We start from the raw sequence: 26,914 nt of genomic DNA on the forward strand, positions 1-26,914 counted from the left end.
ACCTATTCTTTCCCCAGTATGAGGGCTGGTGGTCATGTGCCGAAGCAGGTTCAAGTTCCACCAGTACACGATTGTAGTAGTCAGGGTTCTCTAGGGGAACAGAACTTACAGATGAATGTGTATGTATATCTGCACACACACACACACACACACACACAAGGGGATTTACTAGAATGGCTTACAGACTGTGTTCCAGCTAGACCAGCAATGACTGTCTGCCAACAGAAGGCCCAAGAATCCAGTAATTGTTCAGTCCACAAGGGTGAATGCTTCAGCTGGTCTTCAGTATACGTCAGAATCCTGAAGACGTTGGCTCTAATGCTGGTGAAAGAGTGGACTTGCTAGTGAGAATGAGGGCAAAGAGAGAGAGAGAGAGAGAGAGATGTGTCCGTCTCCCAGTTCCTTTATATAGGCTGTCAGCAGAAGGTGTGGTCCTAGGCACAGGTGGACTGTCCTACCTCAAAATCTGGATTAGAAGTGGGTCTTCCCACTTCAAATGATATAATAATAATAATGATGATGATGATGATAATAATAATAAACCTCACAGGTATGCCCAGCCCTTTGGGTTTTAGTTAATTCCATATGTTGTCAAGGTGACACACAAGAATGCCATCACAATGCTATTTTTAAATTGCTATGTTTCACTTAGCTGAAGAATACCAGAGCTTGGCCCAAAGTGGCCAGAGGATCATAAAGAAATCCCCCACCCCTGGGGGAAGGGGGGCTTTGATTTATTTCTTGGATTGAAACCTAAAACCCTCAGAAGTCACTGGTACACTGTCCTTGATCCCACCCCAAGGCGATATGATTCATTAGCCAAAGACCCCTCGGAGGTACAAGAGGACCGAGCGGGAACCCTATGGGGTCCCAAGGGATAACTTCAGGGCGATGAGACAGCTGTTGTGATGGCTGGGGCTGCATAAATGTGGTGACCCGAGTTTGGTCCCCAGGACCCACACAGAAGCTGGGTCCAATGTGCACACTTGTATCTCAGTGTGGGGACAAGGAGACAGGAGGATGCCTGAGACTAGGTGGCTGGCCAAGTAGCCCAGCCTCATTGGTCATCTAGATCAACAAGAGAGGGGCTATTTCTCAGAAAATGAGGTGGGTGACTTCTGAGAAAGAATAGCGAAGAGATTTGCCTCTGGCTTCTACATGTGCATGCATTCATGAGCTCTCTCTCTCTGCACACACACTAGAACACAGCATTCATGTTTCCAGTGGGCGGGCAGGCTCTCTCTCTCTCTCTCTCCCTCTCCCTCCCTCTCCCTCTCCCTCTCCCTCTCCCTCTCCCTCTCTCTCTCTCTCTCTCTCTCTCTCTCTCTCTCTCTCTCTCTCTTCTCTATCTCTCTGTCTCTCTCTCCTCTCCCCCCACCATATACTAGAACACAGCATTCATGTTCCCCAGGGGTTGGTGTGAATGGTGTGAGATTTTCTTATGCTACTCAAAATGTCATGCAGTTAAAACCTATGGATTATTTCCGTAACTTTCCATGTTCTAGAATTTTGGAGAGGGAATTGAGGTATTCATTCCTCATCTGGAAACCTAAACCCCAGAGAAGCCACTGGCGTACTCTCCTCAGCTCTCCTCCAAACTTCCTGCTTCCAGACACACTGCATGGGATTCATTAGCCTCAGGCCGTCCAGGGGTGCACCAGGCTCTCCTGGGGAGCCCTGGGGCCTTTCCAAGGGGGTGACTTTAAAGTAAAGTGGGTTTCAGCTTGTTCTCACCAGGTGCAGGTGTGACCCTCTACAGCGAGGGGTCTGCCACAGAGGGAAGAGGTAACGACTCACAGCTGTGTTAAAGGACCCGAGGAACTACTTTGCGGTGTGTGTGAATGTGTTCAAGCTCATGGTTCCTTACCGGGCCTTCCTGGACCCTAGTGCCATGTGCTATAGTTGCCTGCTTATCTTCATAAATGCCCCAAAGCAAGGGCTTGAGCCCACCCTCCTATCTTACGGGGTAACATCACTGGTCACCCCAAGAGCACTTTCTGTGTCCTTGAAATCTCAAATCTTAAAGCGCTCCCACCTGCATGGCCACCCACAGACAAAGGTTGGACTATGGCAGAGCCCAAGAAATCTTCTGCTTTTCCCTTTGGCCCTTGCAGGCTGCTTCCTCCCAGGGCCCACAGGAAACTACTTTCATACTATGAAAATGATCATCACAGAATAGGAATCAGAACTTGTGCTGATACCGCATAAAGTCTTCTAATGGCACCACTCTACTACGTAAAACAGGCAGCTCCAGCCCCTTATCACGTCTTCCAGGCCGTCTTCAGTCCTCAGCAGGAAACGGTCCCAGAACGTAGGGTGTGGAGCAATGCAGACTGGGTTTCAGCTCTTACCTGTCAGTCTGGGACCTTTGCACGACCCACACACTATATACAACTGTCTGTGGCGTCTCTGCGTCGTCATTTCTGAGTTTCCCACATTAGCCTCAGAGGACGGATTTTCAGCTTCCTTCCCATGAACATCTGTGCTATGACATTTTCACGTGCACTCTGGTCACCCGCGGTAAATAAGGAAGGGGGATTTGAAAGTCAAACACATTTTGCTGACACATCACTAGGCAGCATAAGTGGGCAAAAATGAAATAAAAATATCCCACAGAATACAAAAGGTTACAATCAATCCCACTGGAAATACGAAATTGTCACATGGGCTTATATATGCAAAGGAAGCCTGGGGGAATGGACAGAATTTCTTAACAGCAGTTGCTCATAGGAAGTAGGATTTACATCAGGGCCTGACCCTTGATATGTGCCTAAATTGTTTAGCTACTTAAAAGAAGATTTAAAAATTACACTTATTTACTTATCTGGTGTGTGTGTGTGTGTGTGTGTGTGTGTGTGTAAGGAGCATTCCACTGAGGACTGTGTGGACTTTACTTATTTACTTATCTGGTGTGTGTGTGTGTGTGTGTAAGGAGTGTGTAAGGAGCATTCCACTGAGGACTGTGTGGACTTTAGAAGACAACTTACAGGAGCTGGTTTTCTCCTTTCACCAGGGGAGCGATATAGAACTCAAGAACCCAAGTCATCAGGCTTGGCAGCAAGTGATTTTACTCCCTGAGCCATCTCACTGGTCCTGTTTAGTTACTTTTACAGTGAGTACCTCCTGTCACTTTTGTAAACACATAATAATAGTAATAATAATAATAGTAATAATAGTAATAATACGCTATCTCCATCCTGGAAAAGGCATCATGGAATAAAAAACTGCATAAAAGATCAAATCAATTGTTCCAAATGGCAAGTTCTCAACTCTGCCGTTGATGCCCTGCTGCGGTGCAGGGAAGTCACCCCCAGCAGTTCAGGAAGAGATGCTGTCTGTCAACTACTAATAATCAGCACTGAATGTCGCCCACTCTGTCACCGCCGCTGCTCAGAGGCAGAACCAACCGACTGTTTGCCCTGGGAGCTGAGCCGCTTGCCAGGCTAACGGTGAAATCTACCTCTAATTATTCTAAGCCACAGGCTTTTGAAATGCACAGCCGTGTGTGTAAGCGGCTCATTACCACTGCGCCAAACCACAGAGCAGGAAAATGAATCCTGACGCTTGCGATTGTGATAAACACACGGCTGGGAGTCAATTATACTGTTCACATTTTTACAACTCATTTATTTCCTCCATCTTTCGGAACAACTTCAAAACTAGTGGGTTTTGTTCATCGGTTCCCAGTGTGTCAATTAAAAACAAGAACAGGAATACGGGCCACGAGACAGAAGGCTGTTAAAGGAAAGAAAGGAAAGCTGCAATGCTCAGAGCGGACCTTGTTATCAGATGGTTAAGGAGTAAGGGCCCCAACAGTAGAAGGAAGAGAATCAGGGGCCTCCCAGGCAGGAAAGGAGTGCATGCGGCAGGGGGTGTTTGGCCCAGCTCTCTCCATCTGAGCCCAAATACACCAAGGAGAAATCTGAATCAGAAGACCCCCAAGCCACTTGGGATCTATGCGGCACTCTCCCTAAACAGTCTCCACTGCCTGTGGTATGGTAGGTGACCCTCTCTTTCCTCTTTCATTGTTCAACTTTGCCAGAGACTACACACAAAGGAGCTAGTAGAATGGGACCTCCTGAGACTGAGAAGCTTCTGTAAAGCAAAGGACACTGTCATTAAGACAAAACGGCAGCCTACTGAATGGGAGAAGATCTTCGCCAACCCCACATCAGACAAAGGTCTGATCTCCAAAATATATAAAGAACTCAAGAAACTAGACATTAAGATCCTAAATAACCTAATTTAAAAAATGGTGTACTGAACTAAACAGAGAATTCTCAACAGAAGAATTTCAAATGGCCAAAAGATACTTAAGGACATGTTCAACTTCTTTAGCGATCAGGGAAAACAACTCTGAGATACCATCTTACCCCTGTCAGTATGGCTAAAATCAAATGATAGCCTTTGCTGGAGAGGTTGTGGAGTAAGTGGAAAACTCATCCGTTGCTGGTGGGACTGCAAACTTGTGCAACCATTTTGGAAATCAGTGTGGCGGTTTCTCAGAAAATTGGGAGTCAACCTACCTCAGGATCCAGCAATACCACTCTTGGGAATATACCCAAGAGATGTCCAATCATACTACAAAGGCATTTGTTCAACTTTGTTCATAGTAGCATTATTTGTAATAGCCAGAACCTGGAAACTACCTAGGTACCCCTCAATAGAAGAATGTATACAGTAGGTGTGGTACATATACACTTTAGAGTTCTACTCAGCGGTAAAAAGCAATGATATCTTGAACTTTGCATGCAAAAGGATGGAAATAGAAAACACTATCCTGAGTGAGGTAACCCAGACCCCAAAATATGAATATGGTATGTACTCACTCATTAGTGGATTCTAGCCATAAACAAAGGACATTGAGCCTATAGCTCACAATTATTTTGAGAAGCTAAATAATAAGGTGAACCCAAAGAAAAAAAATATAGATCCTCCCGAAAATTGGAAGCAGAGAAGATCGCCAGGCAAAAGTGGGGAGCATGGGGGTGGGGTGGGGTGGGAGGAAGGGGAGAGGGAAACAAAACAAAGGTGCTGGCAGAAGTCACTTATTGAGAATGAATTAGTGATGGTCTGTACCAGTGGAGGGCTTGAGCCACAGTCAGTCAGCTGCTCACTGTGGCATCACGAGGGCCAGAGCTCGGTCTCCAGAACACATGGTATCATTTACTTGCAACCTCAGCTCCGAGGCAGCCCCAGACTGTGGATCCCTGGGTCTCACTGACCAGTCAGCCAGACCTACTTGTTAACTGCCCGAGGACTGACATCTAAGGTTGTCCTGTGGCCTCCACACATGCATGCACACATACACACAAGGCTCAGTGGGACTGAGAGTGGGGGCAGCGAAAGGGAATCCCTTCCCCGCCTCACCTTCTGCCATCTTAGAGTACTTAGGGACACAGAGCCAGCGGTAATCTGCTGGGCAAGGCTTGAATCAGAGCTGGAGAGCCCTCCGAAGGAGGAGCTGTTAATCACATGGGCGGGGTTTATTGGAACAGTCACCCCCAGCACCGATTATTATTATTATTTTTTTCCGATTATTTTATTTTCAGTAAGACCTCAGACAGTTCAGGCTTTGACACAATCCAATCTCCTGCTAAACTTAAATCGCAGCAGACACACCCGCCTATCCCTGTTGATACACCCCCAGGGGCGTGGACAAAGAAAATATGGTACGTAGGTTCAGCCGAGTTTCATTCAGTGAAAAGCAAAATGTTTTTTATCTGTAGAGAACTGGCTAGAACCGGAGATCGTCATGGGAACTAAGACAGACTCAGAAAAACAACATCATATTTCTTCTTTCATCTGCAGGACCCAGAGTATTAAAAAGCCACGAAAGCAGGAGGGGAAGTATTGAGGAAGAGGAGGAGGACTAGCGTGGAGGAGAGGAAGGCAGCGAGACCAGGTAATGAGAGGGGCAGATATGCCACAGTGCATTCTGTGCCTGTGGGAGAGCATCACAAAAAGCCCGTGATATTTATAGTTAATGAGCCAACAAGAAGAATGTAGGGAGAATATGGACAGAGATGTAACAAGTCACCTGTATCTCCCTTTATGTGGGCTTTTGTTCTGCCTTCTCAGAGGTTCCCATCCTGAGAGCTCCCTCCTTACCTGTCCTCAGGGTCTATCTGGAGAGACCCTCCAGGCTGCCTGTCCCCAGACACCCTCCTCCCAGTAGCCACCTTTGCTCAGTGGCCCATTCCCCGTGCAAAGTGACCGACAGGGCAGTGGGTCTGTGAAATACACCAGGGATAACCTGCCAGTCGACTTCCTTCTGCAGCAAAGGAGGCTGAAGCAGACCAGAGGCATGGAGCACACATGCAAGGCTCCTCCCTCCCCTGTCCTCAGCTGCCCATCCACATCCTGGTCACTTTGTGTGGCCCTTAGGCTAACCTCACCCTTGGATGACAGATATCCATTTGTGGGTACTGTCTGAAGATCTAGTCACTGAACAATTGCCTGGTGTTGATATTTTATGCTAGGAATGTGTGCCTTGGTCATGGCATAATGGGGATAAAGCTGGCCTGGGACATGCTCTGGGGACTCTTAGCACCTGTGGATGGACTCCTTCATGGAGTGGTGAAAACTGGTGTACATTCTTGGACGTTTTGTTAGTATTACAGTTATCGTGAAGGCAGGGAGGTGGTGGGTGAATGAACGCTCCTGATGAATTGTTTTAGCTCCCCCCCCCTCGTGTGTACACACATACACACACACACACATGCACATGTGCAGAGATTCACATTTGGTGTCTTCCTCAATCACTCTTCACTTTATTTTTGAGCTAGGTTCTCTCATTGAACCTGGAACGCATAGACTCTTGTCAGATTGGCTGGCCAGCGAGCTGCCTGTCTTTGTCTCCCTGTCACTTGGGGTTACAGGTACTGCCTGCCACACCTGGCTTTTTATAAAAATATTGGGGACCCAGAGTTAGGCCTTTGCAGCAAGTGCTTTATTGACTGAGCCATCTCATCTTGACAGTCCCTGTGAAGATTCCTTTAATGCTGTGTGAAGAAGGCAAAGCCCTTCTTCAGGCATCTGAAGTTACACACAGAGTCAAAATCTTCCTCGGCTTAGGGAAGCCGGTCAGCATGACCCAGTATTAAACAGTGTTGAATGGTCTGCTCCCACTTTCTCCACACAGAAGCACTTCCCTCCATAGTGACACCAGGCCACACATCTATGGGTCTGTGGAGGGACCATATCGGTCATATGGGAGGGAGGTAGAGTGTTCTCAAGTTCTGACATGGGGACACAGCCATCAGAGACAAGCAGAGAACAGTGGGTGACCCAAGTCTTTGTGTTGGAAAAATCTGAAAAGTCCTTTATGGAACCCCTTTCCTCAGCTCTGGGACTGGGGAGGCAGTGGTGAGCCTCAGCAACGTCTTCCCTTTGACTCCCAGGGAGAAGAATGCTGACCTCAGCTATGGGAGTCTGCCATTGTCCAAGGAGATGCCGGTGGGCGGCTCACTTCCCCTTTTTCTTTGCCAAGGGGTTATCAGTGCAGGGAGGTTTATTTTTTATTCATAAAACCCACTTTATCCTTATCTTTGTTTCATTTTTGAATGAGTCCCAGTTGTAGGATTTAGCACAGAGCTGCATGTTTTTCAGAGAAGACCGCAGTCAGCAGCGTGGAGGTGCCCCCCAAACGAGTCACTGTATCGATCCCTCTGCCATTTAACCACACGCCACATCAGGTTTCTACAGATGACTTCATGAGGAAGTTTGGGGTCAAGGGTGTATCTTGGCTGTAGAATACTTGCCTGGTAAGCATAAAGTCTTGGATTTGATCCCCAAACCATGAAACAAAAATAAATGCAAGTTGAGGCGCTTCAGCAAGACTCAAAGTGGTAAAGGCCCCCATGGCATTATAGCCATGTTCACAGCTCATCTTCTGCTCCCCTGCCCCAGTTCAGGAGGGTAGCTCTATCTTGTGTTCTTCCTAGAAGTTTCTGCTTTTATGGTTCTTTCTGCAGCAGGCGGGGATGGAACTGCGGCTTTGTGCATGACTGGCAAGAGCTCTAATGGTGAGCCACCCCTCAGCCCTTTCTGTTTGGTTTTAATTTGGTCTTCTATAGAGCTATGGATTGAACTCAGGCCTTTACATGTGCTAGGTGAGTGCTCTAGCATTATACACATTCTTTGTCCCTTGATTTGTTTTTTGTTTGTTTTTGAGACGTGATTTGGCCACGCAGTTTGGGCTGGCTTTGAACTCACAACCCCCTGCTTCCATCTCTAGAGTACTGGCATGACAGACATCTATAACTTCTCCTTTGTTTTTAGTAGCACTTATTTACAACATTTAATACGCATCGTTCACATTAGCATGCTTGTTGTAGAAAATGCAGAACGAAGAGGCATGAGCAGCCCAAGTGATGCCAATTGGGTCTGCCGACAGACCCAACGCATCTCCCTGGTTCGCTCTCCCCATTTGTTAGGTGGGAGACAGAGGACAACAGGAGAGCATGGGTGTTAGCTGAGAGTGTGAGAAAAGCCCTCAGCTTGGGGGTAAAACTAGGGCCAGCTGCTCTCATTTTTCCTACTTTAGCATATTTCCTTTCAGGCTGTACAAGTGTCCCAAACATCATGTCATCTGCTTTGGCTCTTTCTTAAGGAGATGTTTAATCTTTCTTAAAATTCCTGTTGATGTCCAATTTCAGCTGGGTTCTGACAAATCTTCCCAGGTTATGTCCCATTGTGGGATTGAAAAAAAAACTGGGCTGACTGAAGCTTAGGGAGAGTTAAAAATCATTATCTCTACGATAAGAGAATGATGTTTGTGTCTACCGCCTGGACAGGAAATTGCAGGTGTTTTCCCACAGGCAATAATGAGCTCTCTCGAAACACACCCATTCTTCCCCAGTCTCCCATTTTATCAAAGGCAGAAGCTTTACCAGACAGTGAGAGGAGGTGAGGAGGGCAGTCTGCAACCACAGGAAAGAGAGCACGGAGCTGTGACCTTATAGAGATTAGACTGGCACCTTGGCTTCATTAGTGGGCACTGCTCGTCAGCCAACTCCATCAACCCAGCTCTGCACACCACTATCCCACGTGGGTCAGTTCCCTTGGAAGCTGTGTGCCTGTGCATGCATGCTCACATGCGCGCTCACTCTTGCAAGTATAGATCTGCCCTCCTCCAAGCATAACAGCTATCTTCGTTGCTGGAGCAGTTGTGGCCACTTGCAAGAGCCCCCAAGATCAGGCTTATTGCCTGAAGACATTTCTTTATAGAAAGAGGAGGTGGGGAAGGCCACCGAACCCTCACCTGAGATTCTGACCTCTCCCTCCCACACCTCCCAGGCATCTATGTTTCCGCTAATGGCATGTGTCCTTGCTGGAAGAAAATGACAGCGTACACAGACCGTGGGAGGTGGAGTGGAGAGGCGTTCAGTCTTTGCAGCTCTGAGGAAACACAGTCATCACCGGGGTGAGACTATCTGGTGGTGTGGATGTTTTGGGGCCACCCAGGCTACTGTAGGTAACCCCTTACCCATGTAAGTGAGCCCCAAAATCTTACTGGTTTCACAAGCTTGATTTTGTTGGACAGCATTTGGGTTTGTCACTGGGGCCCCAGGAAGAGAGGGTAGAGGCTTGTTGTGTGTCCCTAAGGAAAGATTTCTCATAGTTGCATGGGCACGTGTGTGCATGTGCATGTAGAGGCCAGAGGTTGACCTGAGATGTCATTCTTCAGATGCCACCAGTCTTGTTTTTTAAGACAGGGTCTCGCAGCTGACCAATTAGGCTAGACTGGATGGCCAACGAGCTCTAGGTATCTATCTATCTATCTATCTATCTATCTATCTATCTATCTATCTATCTATCTATCTATCTATCTACCTATCATCTATCTATCTCTATCTATTATCTATCTATCTATCTCTATCTATTATCTATCTATCTATCTATTATCTATCTATCTATCTATCTATCTATCTATCTATCTATCTATCTATCTACCTATCTCTCTCCACCTCTTCAGAACTGGAACTAAAAGCTCACACAACCATGCCCAATTTTCGAAATGTGGATTCTGAGAACTGAACTTAGGTCCCCATGCTTCCTGACAAACACTTTACGGACGGAGCTTTTCTCCTTGGCCTCTCAGGCGTCTTCTTCAATAACCAGGTCAAAAGACGGGAAGACGCTGGGAGGCACGTGCCATTTCAGCCACAGTGTCAGGTCTAACCTCCTGGGACCCACAGCAGACAGGAGGCTCTGGGAATATGTGATGGAAGGCACCCGTCTCTGGGGTTCAGCAACACACAGGGTTACACTGAGCGGCACTGCACACTGAAGAAAGCATGACAGTGGGCCTTCTAAGCCCAGCGAAGCCCAGAACGGGGAATATGAAGGTTGCGAGAAAATCAGGGAAACCTGCAGAGGAGGCGGCTTTGAGCTGATTCTCAGAAAGAGCTAAGTTTATCTCAGGGAAAAGGGAAACGGTTACCCAGTAGTGTGGAGTCCAACCTCAATGTACCTAGTTCATATCCCACCTCAATTGCTTGCTAGTTCTTTAATTTGCGGCAAGTTCCTTGACAGATCTATGCTATTTTGCTTTTGAGAAATTTTATTTTTGAAAAAATTTTTTAGTGGGGTTTAATTCATTAGTAGTCACATTTGGAGTACACAAATTGGTGGCCTCCGGGTTTTTAGGGTTGTGCAAGCCATTGCCATAAGCTCCACTGGAGGACACTTTTGTCACCCCTCAAAGTAAGCTCATCCCAAGAAAGAGAAGTGGGAAAGTCAGGCAGAGTGGCACACACTTGTTTGTGGAGGAGAGCTGCGAGTTCAAGGCTGCTCTGGGCTATGTACTTAAAACAGAAAACAGACAGGAAGAGGGCGGGGCAATGGGAAGATAAATATGATCAAAGTAAATGGTGGTGATGAGAGTAGAGATTGGGAAGAAGTCGATGGGGCGGTTGAACCAGGACTAGGATACAGGAGAAGTGATGTGGAAACCTACCGTGTTGTAAGCTGATTTGACAGGAGTTTGATAGATGTAGCATGTTGATTGAGCGAGTGACTGACGCTGATTCCAGAAGTCATGAATTATTTAACAAAAATCCCAATATCAAGAATTGTCTATCTCCCTAGGAACTGTTTGCCAAGGAGGTGTCTTAGGTCCTTTAACCAACACAGCCCACTCCTAGCTGCCCAGTAGAACTATGTATTAAGCCCCCGCTGCTGAAGACATACCTTGTGTGTTGGTTGCTGGACACAGAGAAACTGAGCTAGAGCTGGGCTGAGAGTTTCCTCCCTGCTGGCTAGCTTCCACGGTGCCCGCAGCCTGCTGCTGGCTAACTTCCATGGTGCCCTCAGCTGCTATGCAGGCTGATGGGAGAAAAAAAACGACCTCGGCAGTCTTATCCAGCTGTGGAACCAGTGTGCCGCACGACTGAGCTGCCAGGCGAGAACAAGACTTTCTGATAGGATTTGAGGCCCCTTCCACGGGAAAGGACTCCTGCCTGCTACTATAAACCTGGTCAAACCCTTAGCTGGGAAGGTAATCGGCCCTAGAGGGTAACCTAAACCTGCTGGTTTGCTAAGTGGACATGTCGCACTTGTCAAACTTCCTTCTAGATCTTTATGTTTGTGCCTATGGGTTAGCGCAGTCTTGGCTGGAGAAGCAACGTTTGGCAGAGCATGGGAGAGGGTAAAAGAGGAGGGGAGAACAGGAAGGGGAGCAGAGAAAAAGGTATAGCTCAATAAAATTAATAAAAAAAGATAATCCACAAAAAACATAACACACACACACACAAAGGCAGCAACGATGAGATGAATGTAAACAAAGTTCCTCCTATGCTGTATGAAAAGTCATATAACAAACCCCCTACTTAATACAATTTATATATGCTCAAACATAAAGACACTTCATCCCCTGAGGAGTCACCCACTGAGGGCCTGAGCATGTGTCCAGCACTTAACATACTATGTAAACCTCAATGAATGACCTCAGGGGTAAGCCAGAGTCATGCAAAATGACAGAAGAAGAAACTGAGGCCAAGGAAAGACCAAGCCATTTGTAGCGGTTCTTATCCTGGGGTTTTGCTACTGGTATCGGGATTCAGACTCAAGTCCACCCGAGATCCTTTCTGAGCGCCCCACTTCACCCCTTCAAGTGTGGAGCAACTGTGCTGTCACCTGCACAGAAATCTGTCTCCTGTTGGAAAGTCCTCACGTCATTCTGGCAGGAGACAAATCATGCCACGCGCCTCCTACCTGTCACCACAGACCAAATGTCAATCGCACCTTCCCCAAGTCTTTGTCATTTCAAAATGAGGGGTTTTTCAAGTGAACAGCGGTATCGCACGCTACAGAACCATGGCATCAAGACTGGGCATGTGATAGGTGCCAGATACGAATTGACAAAAATGGCTGTGGGTGGCTTCGGCTGTCAGGATCTATTTCATTCTATGACTGCTCGGAATGAGCCTCACGATGAAGCCATCTGCTTTCCCTGATGCTGGCAAGGGACATTCCGCAGAAGTTCTATGACTTGCTCTGTTTATTTTCCCTGGGAAACCTGTCAGATCCAAGTCTTTCGTGTGTTAAGAAAACATGCCTAAAATGTGTAACACACTCACATCCATTAAGTAAAGTACAAGACCACCCCGTGTCTGTGTAGGAACCTGTTTCCCTTCTGTCTTAGTCACAGTGAGTCTGGAACAGGCAGATGAGCAACACCAGGGCCTGGTCAATGTGTGTGGTTCTGACATGAGAAAATAAAATGTTACAGCTACGTAGGAGACAGCTGGGTGTTATCATTATTATCTCTCTCTCTCTCTCTCTCTCTCTCTCTCTCTCTCTCTCTCTCTCTCTCTCTCTCTCTCTCTCTCTCTGTGTGTGTGTGTGTGTGTGTGTTTAAGCCAGAGGCCAGTATCTCATGTCTTCCTGTCTTCCTAGGTCTCCACCTTAATTTTGGGGGCAGAGCCCCTCCCTGAACCTGGAGTTTATGATGTGATGTGATAGGCTTTCTGACTACTGAGCTTCAGGGACCTGCCTGTCTGTCCGTCCCCAGTGCTGGGATTACAGATATGTGCCACCACGCCTGACATTTAGGATAACATTGGGTTCTGAACTCAGGTCCTTGTGGTCACACAAGATGTGTTTTTCTGCTCTCTCCTCCAGCCCGACAAGATGCCCAAGGGAAAGAAGGCCAAGGGGAAGAAGGTGGCCCCGGCCCCCACCATCGTGAAGAAGCAAGAGGCTAAGAAGGTGGTGAATCCTTTGCTTGAGAAGAGGCCTAAGAACTTTGGCATTGGGCAGGACATCCAGCCCAAGAGAGATATTACAAGCTTTGTCAAATGGCCCCGCTACATTAGGCTGCAGCGGCAGAGGGCCATCCTCTATAAGCACCTCAGAGTTCCTCCTGCCATTAACGAGTTCACCCAGGCCCTGGACCGGCAAACAGCTACCCAGTTGCTTAAACTTGCCCACAAGTACAGGCCAGAGACCAAGCAGGAGAAGAAGCAAAGGCTGCTGGCCCGTGCTGAGAAGAAAGCTGCTGGGAAAGAGGATGTCCCAACTAAGAGACCACCTGTCCTTCGAGCGGGCGTCAATACAGTCACCACTTTGGTAGAGAACAAGAAGGCTCAGCTGGTGGTGATTGCCCACAATGTAGACTCCATTGAGCTGGTGGTCTTCCTGCCTGCCCTGTGTCGCAAGATGGGGGTCCCCTACTGCATCATCAAGGGAACGGCCAGGCTGGGGCGACTGGTCCATAGGAAGACGTGCACCACTGTTGCCTTCACACAGGTTAACTCAGAAGACAAGGGTGCTCTGGCCAAGCTAGTGGAAGCTATTAGGACCAATTACAATGACAGATATGATGAGATCCGCCACCACTGGGGAGGCAACGTCCTGGGTCCTAAATCTGTGGCTCAAATTGCCAAGCTGGAAAAGGCAAAGGCCAAAGAACTCACCACTAAACTGGGTTAAATGTACTGCTTAGTTTTATGTACATAAATATAATTACAAAACTTCCAAAAAAAGTGCTTTTCTGAGCCATCTCCTCAGCCCTGGACATTATCTTATTATATGAAGCATGTACATCCCTACATCCCAGTTAGTCCACTCCTAGGTATTGATTCTGAGACTGTGGCTCTCAAAAGGCCCTGCTCCAGTAAAACTGCACCACCTGGAACTGTACTAGAAACTCAATCTTTAGCCTCATCCCATGCCTACAGAATTGGGTATAGAACACTGGGCTCCTGAGAATTCTGATAGGCGCTCACACTTAAGAGCCATCACACCAGAGAACACTTAAATATGTGCACTAAGGAGACACTCTCTAAGAATGTTCACTGTAGTGTGAACATCACGAAAAAACCCAGTGTTCTGAATTAAGAACAACCTGGCGAACTATGAAATGTCCAATGACAATACATGACATAGACACAGGAATAAATGAACACAGCATGGCTTGAACACAGTGTAAATGGATCTTAGAAGCACAGCATTAAGGCTGTGCAAGAAGCTGGCCATTGACTAAGTTCAAATGCTTTCTGTGAATGTCAAAGCCCCAAATGAAACAATGCATTACTTACAGTTATACACATATGTAACTGAAGTGTCAGTTTTGGAAAACTGGGGTGTAATAACCTCATGGGCTTCTCTCCTGAAGGGGGTGTGGGGACAGATAGGGAAGAAGCACAGGAGGGATCTGATGGTGATGGCAGAATCCACATCCTTGAACTGGTAGTGAGTCTATGGGTATACATCTTATGAGAAGCATTCATAGTGCACTTGTGAGATCTGGTCCAAATAGTAAGTTTTAAAAGAGGAAAACGGGGAAGTTTAGACCAAGTTAGTAAAAATGCTCTGCAAGAGAGAGAACGTTCTATATGATTCTAAAGGGAACAACTAGCCTAGACAAGTGTATGGCCTCCAAGAACAGGCAGAATGCTGAAGAAAATGGAATCAAGTGAAGGATTCCCTTGTCTTGCCTTCTTGTGGGCCCCCATCTCCTGAGAGGTTCATTTCCAGAGCTGCCTGCTTAGATCCTGTAACATGAGGGCTGGCTTGTTGGAGTTTCTGTCCTTCCTAGTTCCCACAGCCGGCAAGCCCCAAAGAAAATCACACAGAGGTCTCCCTAAGTTATAAACTGATTGGCCCATTAGCTCAGGCTTCATATTAGTGCTTATAACTTATGATTAGCCAGTTATTCTAGTATATGTTTAGCCACATGGCTCAGTACATTTTTCAGTGGGGCAGGTCACATCCTACTTCTTCTGTGGTCTGGACAGGACTGGGGAGCAATGGGCTTTCTCCTTTTTAGCATTCTCCTGTTCTCATTGCTCCACCTTTACTTCCTGTCTGGTTGTCCTACCTATACTTCCTTCATGGCCAATCAGCGTTTATTTAAAACATGATAGAATACAGAATTGTCCCACACCAAGATCCCACTGCTTGTCTGAATTATTCATTCACCCAACACTAAAGAGCCTGTGATGTGTCATACTGTAGCCCACACACAGAGAGCCCATGGTGACAGGAAGCAAGATGAGAGACAGTGAAGAGAGGCTGACCTAGGAATGAAGATGTCTCAGACACAAACAGAACAAAATACACAGCACCTCATGGAACCTTCTCTAAAATTGATCACACACTCGGTAACAAAGCAAACCTCCACAGATACAAAAGATCTGGAATAACCCTGTGTCTTATTGAATCACCATGGATTAAAGTTTGAATTTAACAACAATACTACTCTCGGAAAGCCTACAAACTCATGGAAATTGAACAGTGAACTACTGAACCACCCCTGGGTCAAGGAAGAAATAAAGCACAAAATTAAAGACTCCCTAGAAATCAACGAAAATGAATGCACAATGTATCCAAACCTATGGGGCACTATGAAAGCAGTGCTAAGAAGAAAGTTCATAGCACTAAGTGCCCACATAAAGAAAATGGAAAAAGCTCACATTAGTGACTTAAAAGCACACCTGAAGGCTCTAGAAAAAAAGAAGCAAACTCACCCAGGAAGCATAGAAGACAGGAAATAACCAAATTGAGGGCTGAAATCAACAAAATCAAAACAAAGAAAACAATCCAAAGAATCAATGAAACAAAGAGAAAATCAACAAGATAGACAAACCCTTATCCAAACTAATCAAAAGTCAGAGAGAACATCCAAATTAACAAAATCAGAAATGAAAATGGGAACTTAACAATAGACACTGAGGAAATCAGAGAATCATTAGGTCATACTACAAAAAAATCTGTACTCCACAAAATTGGAAAATGTAAAAGAAATGGACAATTTTCTAGATAGACACCATATACCAAAATTAAATCAAGACCAGGTGAGCAATTTAAATAGACCTATAACCTGCAAGGAAATAGAAGGTGTCATCAAAAACCTCCCAACAACAACAACAACAAAAAGCTCAGGACTGGATGATTTTAGTGCATAATTCTACTAGAACTTCCAAGAAGAACTAATGCCTATGTTCCTCAAAGTGTTCTATATAATAGAAACAGAAGAATCATTGCCAAATTATTTTTATGAAGCTATAGTTACCCTGATACCAAAACCACACAAAGACTCAACCAAGAAAGAAAATTACAGACCAATCTCACTCATGAACATGAGTGCAAAAATACTCAATAAAATACTGGTAAACCAAATCTAAGAACACATAAAAAAATCATAAAACCATGATCAAGTTGGCTTCATCCCAGAGATGCAGGGCTGGTTCAATATATGAAAATCTATCAATGTAATTCATCATATAAATAAACTGAAAGAAAAAAACCATAAAATCATTTTATTAGATGCTGAAAAAGTATTTGACAAAATCCAACACCCCTTCATGATAAAGGTCTTGGAGAGATCACTGTTACAAGGAACATACATAAATATAATAAAAGCAATATATAGCAAGCCGACAGACAACACCAAATTAAATGGAGAGAAACTCAAAGTGATTCCACTAAAATCAGGAAAAAGACAAGGCTGTTCACTATCTCCATATCTCTTCAACGTAGCTCTTGAGGTTTTTACTATAGCAATAAGACAACAAAAGGAGATCAAGAGGATTCAAATTGGAAAGGAAGAAGTCAACATTTCATTATTTGCAGATGATATGATAATATATATATATATATATATATATGTATATATGACCCCCAAAACTCTACCAGAGAACTCCTACAGCTGATAAATACTTTCAGTGATGAGGCAGGATACAAGATCAACTAAAAAACCAGTATCCCTCCTATATACAACTGATAAAGAAGCTGAGAGGGAAATCAGAGAAGCATCACCTTTCACAATAGTCACAAATAACATACAATATCTTGGGGTAACATTAACCAAAGCAGTGAAAGACCTATTTGACAAGAACTTTAAGTCTTTGAAGAAAGAAATTGAAGAAGATACCAGAAAATGGAAAGGTCTCCCATGCTCTTGGGTAGGTGGAATTAACATAGTAAAAATGGCAATCCTACCAAAAGCAATCTATAGATTCAATGCAATCCCTATCAAAATCTCAACATAATTCTTCATAGACCTTGAAAGAACAACAATCAACTTCATATGGAAAAACAAAAAACCCAGGATAGCCGAAACAATCCTGTACAATAAAGGAACCTCCAGAGGCACCCCTATCCCTGACATCAAGCTCTATTGCAGAGCTACAGTAATGAAAACAGCTTGGTACTGCATAAAAACAGAGAGGCTGACCAATGGAATCAAATCGAAGACCCGGATATAAATTCAACATTTATGAACACCTGATTTTTGACAAAGAAGCTAAAATTATACAATGGAAAAAAGAAAATATCTTCAACAAATGATACTGGTATAACTTGATGTCAACATGTAGAAGAATTAAAATAGATCCACATCTATCCCCATGCACAAAACTCAAGTCCAAATGGATAAATCTGACCACATTGAACCTGATAGAAGAGGAAGTGGGTAGTAACCTTCAATGCGTGGGCACAGGAGACCACTTCCTAAATATAACCCTAGTTGCACAGATACTGAGAGCAACAATAAATAAATGGGACCTCCTGAAACTGAGAAGCTTCTGTAAAGAAAAGGACACAGTCAATAAGACAAAAAGACAGCCTACTGAATGGGAAAAGATCTTCACCAACCCTACATCAGACAAAGGACTGATCTCCAAAATATATAAAGAACTAAAGAGAATAGACATCAAAATTCTAAATAACCCAATTAAAATGGGATACAGAACTAAACAGAGAATTCTCAACAGAAGAATCTCAAATGGACAAAAGATTCTTAAGGAAATGTTCAACATCTTTAGCCATCAGTGAAATGCAAATCAAAACAACTCTGAGATACCATCTGACAGCAGTCAGAACGGTTAAGATAAAAAACACCAATGATAGCTTATGCTGGAGAGGATGTGGAGTAAGAGAACGCTCATCCATTGCTGGTGGGAATGCAAACTTGTACAACCACTTTGGAAATAAGTATGGCTATTTCTCAGAAAATTGGGAATCAACCTATCCCAGGATCCAGCAATACCACTCTTGGTCATATAGCCGAAAGATGCTCAATCATACTACAAAGGCATTTTTCAACTATGTTCATAACAGCATTATTTGAATAGCCAGAACCTGGAAACAACCTAGATGCCCCTCAACCAAAGAATGGATAAAGAAAATGTGGCTCATTTACACATTAGAGTACTATTCAGCAGTAAAAAAAAAACAATGACACCTTGAATTTTGCAAGCAAATGGATGGAATTAGAAAACACTATCCTGAATGAGGTAACCCAGACCCAAAAAGATGAATATTGTTTGTACTCACTCATAAGTGGATACTAACTATAAGCAAAGGATATTGAGCATAGGTTCATGATCCTAGAGAAGCTAAGTAATAAGGTGAACCCTAAGAAAAACATATATAGATCCACCTGGAAAGTGAAACAGACAAGATCGCCTGACAAATTGGGAGCATGGGAGTCAGAAAAGAAGGGAGGGTGGAGGGGGAGAAGTAAAGGAGAGGGGGGAGGGAATGGTTAAGATGGAGGGGAACAGAGATGAGAGCAAGGTAAGACATATCTTGACCGAGGGAGCCATTATAGGGTTAGCAAGAAACCTGGCTCTAGAGAAATTCCCAGGAATCCACAAGGATGACCCCAGCTAAGACCCTAAGAAATAGCGGAGAGGGGGCCCAATCTTGACTTGCCCTGTAGTCAGACTGATGAATATCTTAAATATCCCCATAGATCCTTCATCCAGCAATTGATGGAAACAGAGGCAGAGACCCACATCAAAACACTGAACTGAACTCCCAAAGTCAAGTTGAAGAGTGGGAAGAATGAGAATATGAGCAAAGAGATCAAGACCATGATGGGTTCACCCACTGAAACAGGCTACCTGAGTTAATGGTAGCTCACCAACTCCAGTCAGACTGGGAAGGAACAAGCATGGGACCAAACCAGTCCCTCTGAATGTGGTTGATAGCTGGGGCAGACTGAGGGGGCACTGGCAGTGGTACCAGAATTTATCCCTACTGCATGTACTGGCTTTTTGGGAGCCTATTCTCTTTGGAGGGATGCCTTGCTCAGCCTAGATGTAGTGGATGGGGGTGGGGAGGGAGGGTATGTGGAGGGAGTGGGAGGAGGGAAGGGAGTGGGAGCTTGGGTTGGTGTGTATGATGGGAAAGGATGGTTTGTTTTCTTATTAAAATAATAAATAAATAAATAAAATAAAAACAAAAAGACCCCCCCCCAAAAAAAACCATTCATATCTATGCCAGGCACAGTGATTCACACTTGTGATTCCACCATTCAAGAAGTTAGGATGACTGGAGTTTGAGGCTAGCCTAGGCAGTAAGCCATCTATATTGGTAAGTCCACCCTCATAAATTAATTTTTCCATCAGCTCAGCTATGGTGTGTGTGTGTGTTCACGCGTGTGCCATGTTTGTACACCCTAATATTCAGATATTTCACTTCTGCTACTCAGTTCTGAAGAGAAAATGCTTTATCCCGAAACAGCTTTATTCAGAATTCCATTACTCATAACACTCTATGTGACAGTGGGGGCCAGCTCCAGTTTCAATGTTCCATCTGGAGAGGGGCAAAGAAATGTGGTACACGCCTGTCTGTCACGGACTATGAGGGAGCTGATAATGTGGAAGATATTTGGAGATGGTGCTTACATTAAAAAAGACACACACATACAGGTTAGAAGTGAACGAGAGAGCGTGAGTGAGCAAGCTGAAAGGATTCCGATCACGTGATAGTGAAGCAAAGACGTGGGCAGTGAGTCAGTGGACGGAAGTCCCCCTTCTCCTTTCACTTCTCTGACATTGGTTCTGAAGTGAACACACACACATTTATTATGTGGGGAAATAAAATACAACGAGTGGAAAATAACCAACGACAAACAGCAGAAACAGGGCCGAGGGCTCATTTTGCTGAGGGTTCCAGCTTTCCCTTCACAGTACATTAAGTGATCAGATGCCATTTAATGTGACCGTGGCATAGTGGCATCCTGCCCCAGGCTTTCCTGGTGTGGGTGTGAGACACATCTTTAGGAAACATCGGTGTTAACGGGAGCAAAGGGCAGAAGCTGCCGAGTGTGGTTCAGCAACTTGTCTCCTTCCCCTTTAACAAAACACTCGTCTTAATTGACTTAACAGAAACTTGGCCATGAAAGCCAATATTTACATAAGCCCACAGCTCTGATAATGGGCATATACCATCGTACACTTTCCAGCACACTCCACGTGGAAGTTCTCGCTCTGTAGTGAGCCAGGAGTCTAGGCATGAGCTTGTTCTTTCTGCTCTCAACGTCACGCTAGTGCTTCAAGCCCTGTTGAGAAAGGGCTGCAAAACTCCCACATTCAGCCCAGTAATCTATAGCTAGTGCCATCACTGTCTTCCTCCAACAACTGTAACAGCTTCCAAACCAGAGCTAGCCCGTCGGCCGGTCTCCATCACTGTCACAAAACACCCCAGACGATCAGCTTATAAAGTCAGAAGGTTTATTTCAAAGGTTCTAACCCATGATCAGTTGGCTCCATTGCTTTGGGTGTGTGGGAGCAGCTGGAGGAGCAAAGCCCCTCGCCTGATGGTCATGGATCAAAAGAAACAGGTTGGAACCCCATGGTCCCCTTAGAGGTCATGCCTCTGAGGAGCCATGAGCCACCAACAGGTTCCAGGAATGAAGCTTTGAACACACAGGCTATTGGGGGAGAGTCAAGATGCAACCTTTAGCATTGTCCTTCCTTCCGAATACATCCTCCTCTTCTCATGGGAGGACCTCCCGAAGAAGAAACCAGGCACTTGTCCACTTAGAACAAAGCCTGCATTTCCCGCTCCCTCACAATGAGGGAGGACATGTGGATTGGGGGGGTCATTTCCGGGTTACCTGGGCTCTCTTCCTCCCATGAAGGTTGTGGCCTCTAATTCTTTAATTAGTACCTCAATTATTTAAATCAATATTCTCCTTTTAAATTTTATATGAGCTTCGAGTTAGCACACATGATAATGGATGTAGTGCAACATTTTCACACACACACACACACACATACACACACTGCTGCATCCTCCGTCCTGTCTCTTCTCCATCCTCATTGCTTCCCTCATCCCTGAAAGCAGACTCCCTTCTGTGTATGTTTAGATTGTTCAGGGAGAAAGCCTGTGTGTGTTTTTTTTTTTTTTTTTTGTCTTTCTTTTCTCCTATTACCCTATTCTGTTCCTGGTTCCCTCATTCCTTTAAGCCACCTCTTTCCCTTTATAGCTCCCCTTGTATGTTTATCTTAAATTAATATTATTTGAAAATGATGAATCCAAGTGCATATCTATGGGCTGCAATGTGGTGCATACAGCTATTATGGAAGGGTTCAACCAAGCCGACAAAGCTGCCCATCACCCCACTTAATATTTTTTGAGGAGTTCCATCTGAAATCTTACTGTCAGTTATTCTGAATTACACGCCATCACTTGCCACAGTCTCCGTGCTTGCATGGCTCTCAAGAGGTTCTTCTTCTCTGGCTGATATTTGTCTCAGAGCAGGGACTCCCCATGTGGCTTCTCGTCTTTGCACTAGCAGGACATGCTCTTGTATCTGATACTTTGTCTTCTCTAACAAATACAAAAGCAACATATTTTGGAGGGCAGGTAATGATTTGGAGGTTTAGAAGCCCCAAACCCAGTTTTCCTGCGCTAAAGTTAAGGGGTCAGCAGGACTGATTGTTTTGGAGGTGCTGAAGAAGGACTCTTGGGGTGGTTTGAATGAGTGTGTCTTGTAGGCCCAGGTGCTCAATACTCAGTCCCCAGATAACAGTGCTGCTTGGGAAAGTTTAGGAGGTGTGACTTTGTTGGAGGATGTGTGTCACTGAGGGTAGGATTTGAGATCTCAAAAGTCATGTGCCATTTCAGTTTGTGCTCTTTGTTTCCTGCTTATGACTTGAGACGTGAGTTATCAGCTATTCCAGATGTTGGATCCCCCCTCTCACTACTAAATTTCCCTGCCACAATAGACTCATTCTTCTGGAACCCAAGTGCAAATAAACTTTCTTTCTACTAGTTGCCTTGGCCATGGTGTTGATGACACCGCTATTAAAGGAACTAATCCGGCTGCTTTCCTTATATCCCTCGGCTCATGACCCCTGTCTCCATCTTCAAGCTATCAATGACCAATCTTCAGACCTGCCTCTCTGCTCCTGTCCTGACACCCACCTCTGACTCTGACTCTTGGCTGATGTTCTTGTGATTGTCCCAGGCTCACAGGATAATCCAGGACTCTCTCCCTATTCCAGGGTCCTTGATTATTTCTGACAGCACCTTCTATTCCTATTCACATGGGTTGCAGTTTGAAAGCAATTGACTTCCATTAGGAGCCAATTGGCACTGGTAGGAGGTGTGACTTTGTTGGAGTGGGTATGGCTTTGTCAGAGGAAGTGTGTCATTGTGGGGATGGGCTTTAAGGTTTCTTCTGTTTAGAGTACCATCCAATTATCTCAGTTGACTTCTTGTTGCCTGCAAGATGTAGGACTCTTAGCCACCCCCCCCCATCATGTCTGCCTGCATGCTGCCATGATCCCTGCCATGATGATAATGGACTGAATCTCTAAAAGTATAAGCGAGCTATCTAATTCAATGTTTTCTTTGTAAGAGTTGCTGTGATCAAGATGCCGCTTCACAGCAATAGAAACCATCACTCAGACATCTTTTAAGCACTAGGATGTAGACATATAAGGGGACATTATTCAGGATGTGCGACACTCAGAAGGTACTCAGTGAATTGAGTGGCATCGTTAAACAAAGTCACTTTCCATCCTCAGTGGCCCATTTATCTAACAAGCCTTGTTAGGTGGAAAATAGGAATAAAATTGAACCAAAACCTAACTTCGAAAGTGGCCAGTTAATAATATATCAAGTAGAAAAGTTGCAAAACTCTTGCAGGGATTGTATTCCCAATGAAATTTCATTTTTCAAGTAAGTATCCAGATATTCGTATGATTTTGATCACTGCTATTGAGTGAGGAATTGCTCAATTAGAAAGAAGTCTTTTAGAAAAAAATAAGCCTTATAAGCACAGGAAAATTTTACGAAACATAAATTTTATCTTATACTTGTCTTCTAGTGTAATTGTGCCAACAACAAAAAAGTATAAAGCACGCTGTGTCAGCATGAATTTCTGGAGAGATGGAAGGATATTCAGGCTCAAAAAGAAAATAAGACAATATAAAATTTATGTTAAAGTGTTTGTTCACATATTTTACAAGTGGTTCATAGATACCACATTGCTTTGCTAACAAAATTTTATTGGATTCAATTAAAAGAAAGGTGTTTGTACCTAAAAATCCATTCTACCAATTATTTTCATGCTAAGATTCTGGTTGGCAACTTAAAAAAAGGTATGTGTATGTACGTGTGTGGGGGAGGGGGTGAGTTTCCTAAAATTCATTAAAGAGTTACAAGAACCAAAAGCCTGACAGTTACTGTTCACGAGTTGTGATGGCCCAGAGCTGCATTGCCGCAGGAGCACAGACCCCAGTGATGAAAACTTCTCTTCGGCCTTTGGACAGATGCTCCCTCCAAATGGCCACTTCAGCTGCACTGAAAACAAGAAGAGTGGCTGCCCAGCTGCCCCGATTTCACTTCTCGCTCACTTCCTTCCCTCTTCTGCCCAGCCAGAGCAGCTTGTGTGCTGCTAATCAGAGCCATGAGCCTCACAAGGGTGACTGGTGGCAAGAGGAGGAATTTCAATGACACCAAATGCTAAGCCGTGAACAAAGTGCACAGGACTAAATAAAAAGCCTGCCAACTCTGCCGGTGGCACCAGAAAACCAAAGCCATATTTCCCTGGCTCATCTCCAGGCTTTTTTTATGGAACTACTTTTATGAGCGCAAGATAGATTCGATGATTATTCTGAGTAAAAAGAAGCGGCTGAAACAGAGACCGAAACTCTTGGCAATGGTCGCTTGGCTATTCTCCCTGGGATGACACATGTCCCAATAGCACACACGCATCCACGTGAACAACAGCAGACAACTGAATTTAAAAATAGACGAAGGATATGATTAAAAAATTTCCCTTACAGAAGACGTACAGGCAGCCTACAAACATTTGAGAAGACACACAAAATCATCAATGACCAGGAAACCATGTTACAACCACAGTAAGATACCATGCATACCTACTAGGATAGCTATGAATTTTAAAAAGGAAAACATGTGCTACCGGGGATGTGGAGAGATTGGAACCCTTGTGTGTTTCCAGATGCTGGTCTGTCAACTTGACACAACCTAGAAATCACCAGAGAGAGTCTCAGTGAGGGGCCGTCTAGATCAGGCTGGCCTGTGGGCATGTCTCCAAGGGTTTGTCTTGATTAGTTAACTGAGAGATGAAGACACAGCCTGAAGGTGGATGGCCTCATTCCGCTGTTTAGGGCTCTGGGTTGTATACTAATAGAGAAAGCTATCTGAGTTCTAAGCAAGCATGCATTCATTTTCTGTTCTTGACTGTGAGTATGGCCAGCAGCTTCTAAACTCCACCTTGATGTCAATGGTGGACTATATTCTGGAATATAGTCTTGAATACTAGGTCTCTAGTTAGTGGTGCTGTTTGGGCAGTTCAGGAGGTGTGGTTTTGCTGGAGGAAGTATGTTAGGGGTGGGCTTTGAGAGTTTAAAGATTCAAGTCCTTGTTTGCCACTTTCTGTTTAGTGCTTGTGACTTCTGCTCATGCCTCCATGCCTCTGTTCTACCAACACAGACTCTTATCCCTCTGGAACTGTAAGCCCAGGTTTCTGGAAATTTTAGGAGGCTGGAAGAGGAAGAAGACTCCTCTGAGTGTTTTTTATTTTGATCTGAGAAGTTACAAGAAAGCAGTGAAGAGCACAAGCAACAGCGGCACAGATTCACCCAGTGGTGTACTTTGGATTGATACGTTTGGCTGTATATATGTCATATCTCAATAAAGATATGTTCTGGAAGGCAGGCATAGAAGAATGCGCTTGGACTCCTTCCAGTTAATGAAAAGAAAATCCCACGAAGAAAACAGCAAGCCTTTTGGAGCAAGCTTAACATTGCAGAGCGGGACCCTGCTCTTCAAACGATCTGTGCCATGACAGGGCATGACCACAATAGTTCCTAATCCCGGCCCATTGAAAATCACCTGAAAAGCTTTTAACAAATGCCAATGCCTGGCACCACCCACAGAGATCCTAATTTAATTGGCCTGAGCACAGAGAAAAAACATTTCAGAGCTCCCCAAGTGATTTTTTTATTGGGATGAATAAACCATGGCCCACGAGCTAAGTCAGCCTGCTACCTATTTTTGTAAATCAAGTGTTTTGGGAACACAGCCATGCACATTCGTCTAAGTAAATCCCCAGCTGCTCTCGGCCATGATGGCATAGTGGAACAGCTGAAACGGGGACCATATGGTGTGCAAATCTAGTGTTTACCAGTTGGCCCTTTACATGGAAAGCCACCCGACACCTGGGACTCTGCACCCAGGGAGTGTGTAAAACACACAAATGATTGTCCAGCGCCACCTGGACCCTCTGGCTCCAGCTCACCAGGAATGAGGTTCTAGCATGAGTTCTTTACAAGTTCCACACCAGCTTTTCTTGAGGGGTCCCCATTCTGAACTGGTGCTCTTACGTACTGGGGTGATAAATTACCCAAAGAAGCTCAGACACTGTTGGTAGGGGCCTGGCTGTTCCAGAATAATCTGAAGAATGTCTACAACTCAGATTCCTAGCAACCACCCTTCCATCAGCAGCTTGAAGACTGTGGGTCTTTCGTCACAGCTGCTCTAGATCAAGAAACCCCCCAAGAACAAACAGATGAAGCTCCCTTTGCACTGGGGAACATTGCCATGGAGGAGCTGAAATGAGGCCAGTTCCGGCCTCAGTTAAAAACTACATGTGGATATGGAGGTGGCGGCCAGAGGTCAACCTTGAGTGTTGTTCCTTGGGCGCCATCTTTCTCAGTTTTTGTGATTAGGGTCTCTCACACATGGAGTTCACCAGTTCAGTGAGGCTGGCTGGTCAGAGAGCTCTAGAGACCCTCCTGTCTCTGTCTCCCCAGTACTGGGATTATGAGAACATACCACTACACACAGCCCTGTATGTGAGCACTGGGATTCAAACTCAGGTCCTCACGCTTGTAGGATGAGCAGTTGACTGGCGAGCTCTCTCCCCAGCTACCAAGTCTTGGTAGTTTGTAGAGATGATTCCAAGTGGACACCAGAGCTCACACTGGGATGGTAGAAGCCAAGTGACTTTGATGGATGTCAAGTGTAAGCACAAACTAGAGAGTTGGCTCTGCCCCAGGGCACATGTAGCTGCTACTTAAACAGCTTTGTTCTGCACAGGCAAGAATCTGCAGAAACATGAGGGTCACTTAGCACAAGAGAAAATCAGCTGAGAGGCTGCTCTACAGTTGGAACTGAGACAACCAGCTAGTAG

The 26,914-nt window shown here is 45.0% G+C and overlaps 2 protein-coding genes across 2 annotated transcripts in view; one reads left to right on the forward strand and one right to left on the reverse strand.

Moving 5' to 3' along the window:
* The window catches only part of Kcnk13 (potassium two pore domain channel subfamily K member 13), a 91,164-nt gene that overhangs the window by 25,333 nt on the left and 38,917 nt on the right, over positions 1-26,914 (reverse strand). The gene's annotated exons all lie outside the window — the stretch shown is intronic.
* On the forward strand, positions 13,138-13,938 carry LOC130882443 (60S ribosomal protein L7a-like). The gene has a single exon (XM_057782494.1). The coding sequence runs from the start codon at positions 13,138-13,140 to the stop codon at positions 13,936-13,938; it is 801 nt and encodes a 266-aa protein (XP_057638477.1).

The sequence above is a fragment of the Chionomys nivalis genome, chromosome 10 (genome assembly GCF_950005125.1).
Source record: "Chionomys nivalis chromosome 10, mChiNiv1.1, whole genome shotgun sequence".
Classification (NCBI taxonomy): Eukaryota; Metazoa; Chordata; class Mammalia; order Rodentia; family Cricetidae; genus Chionomys; species Chionomys nivalis.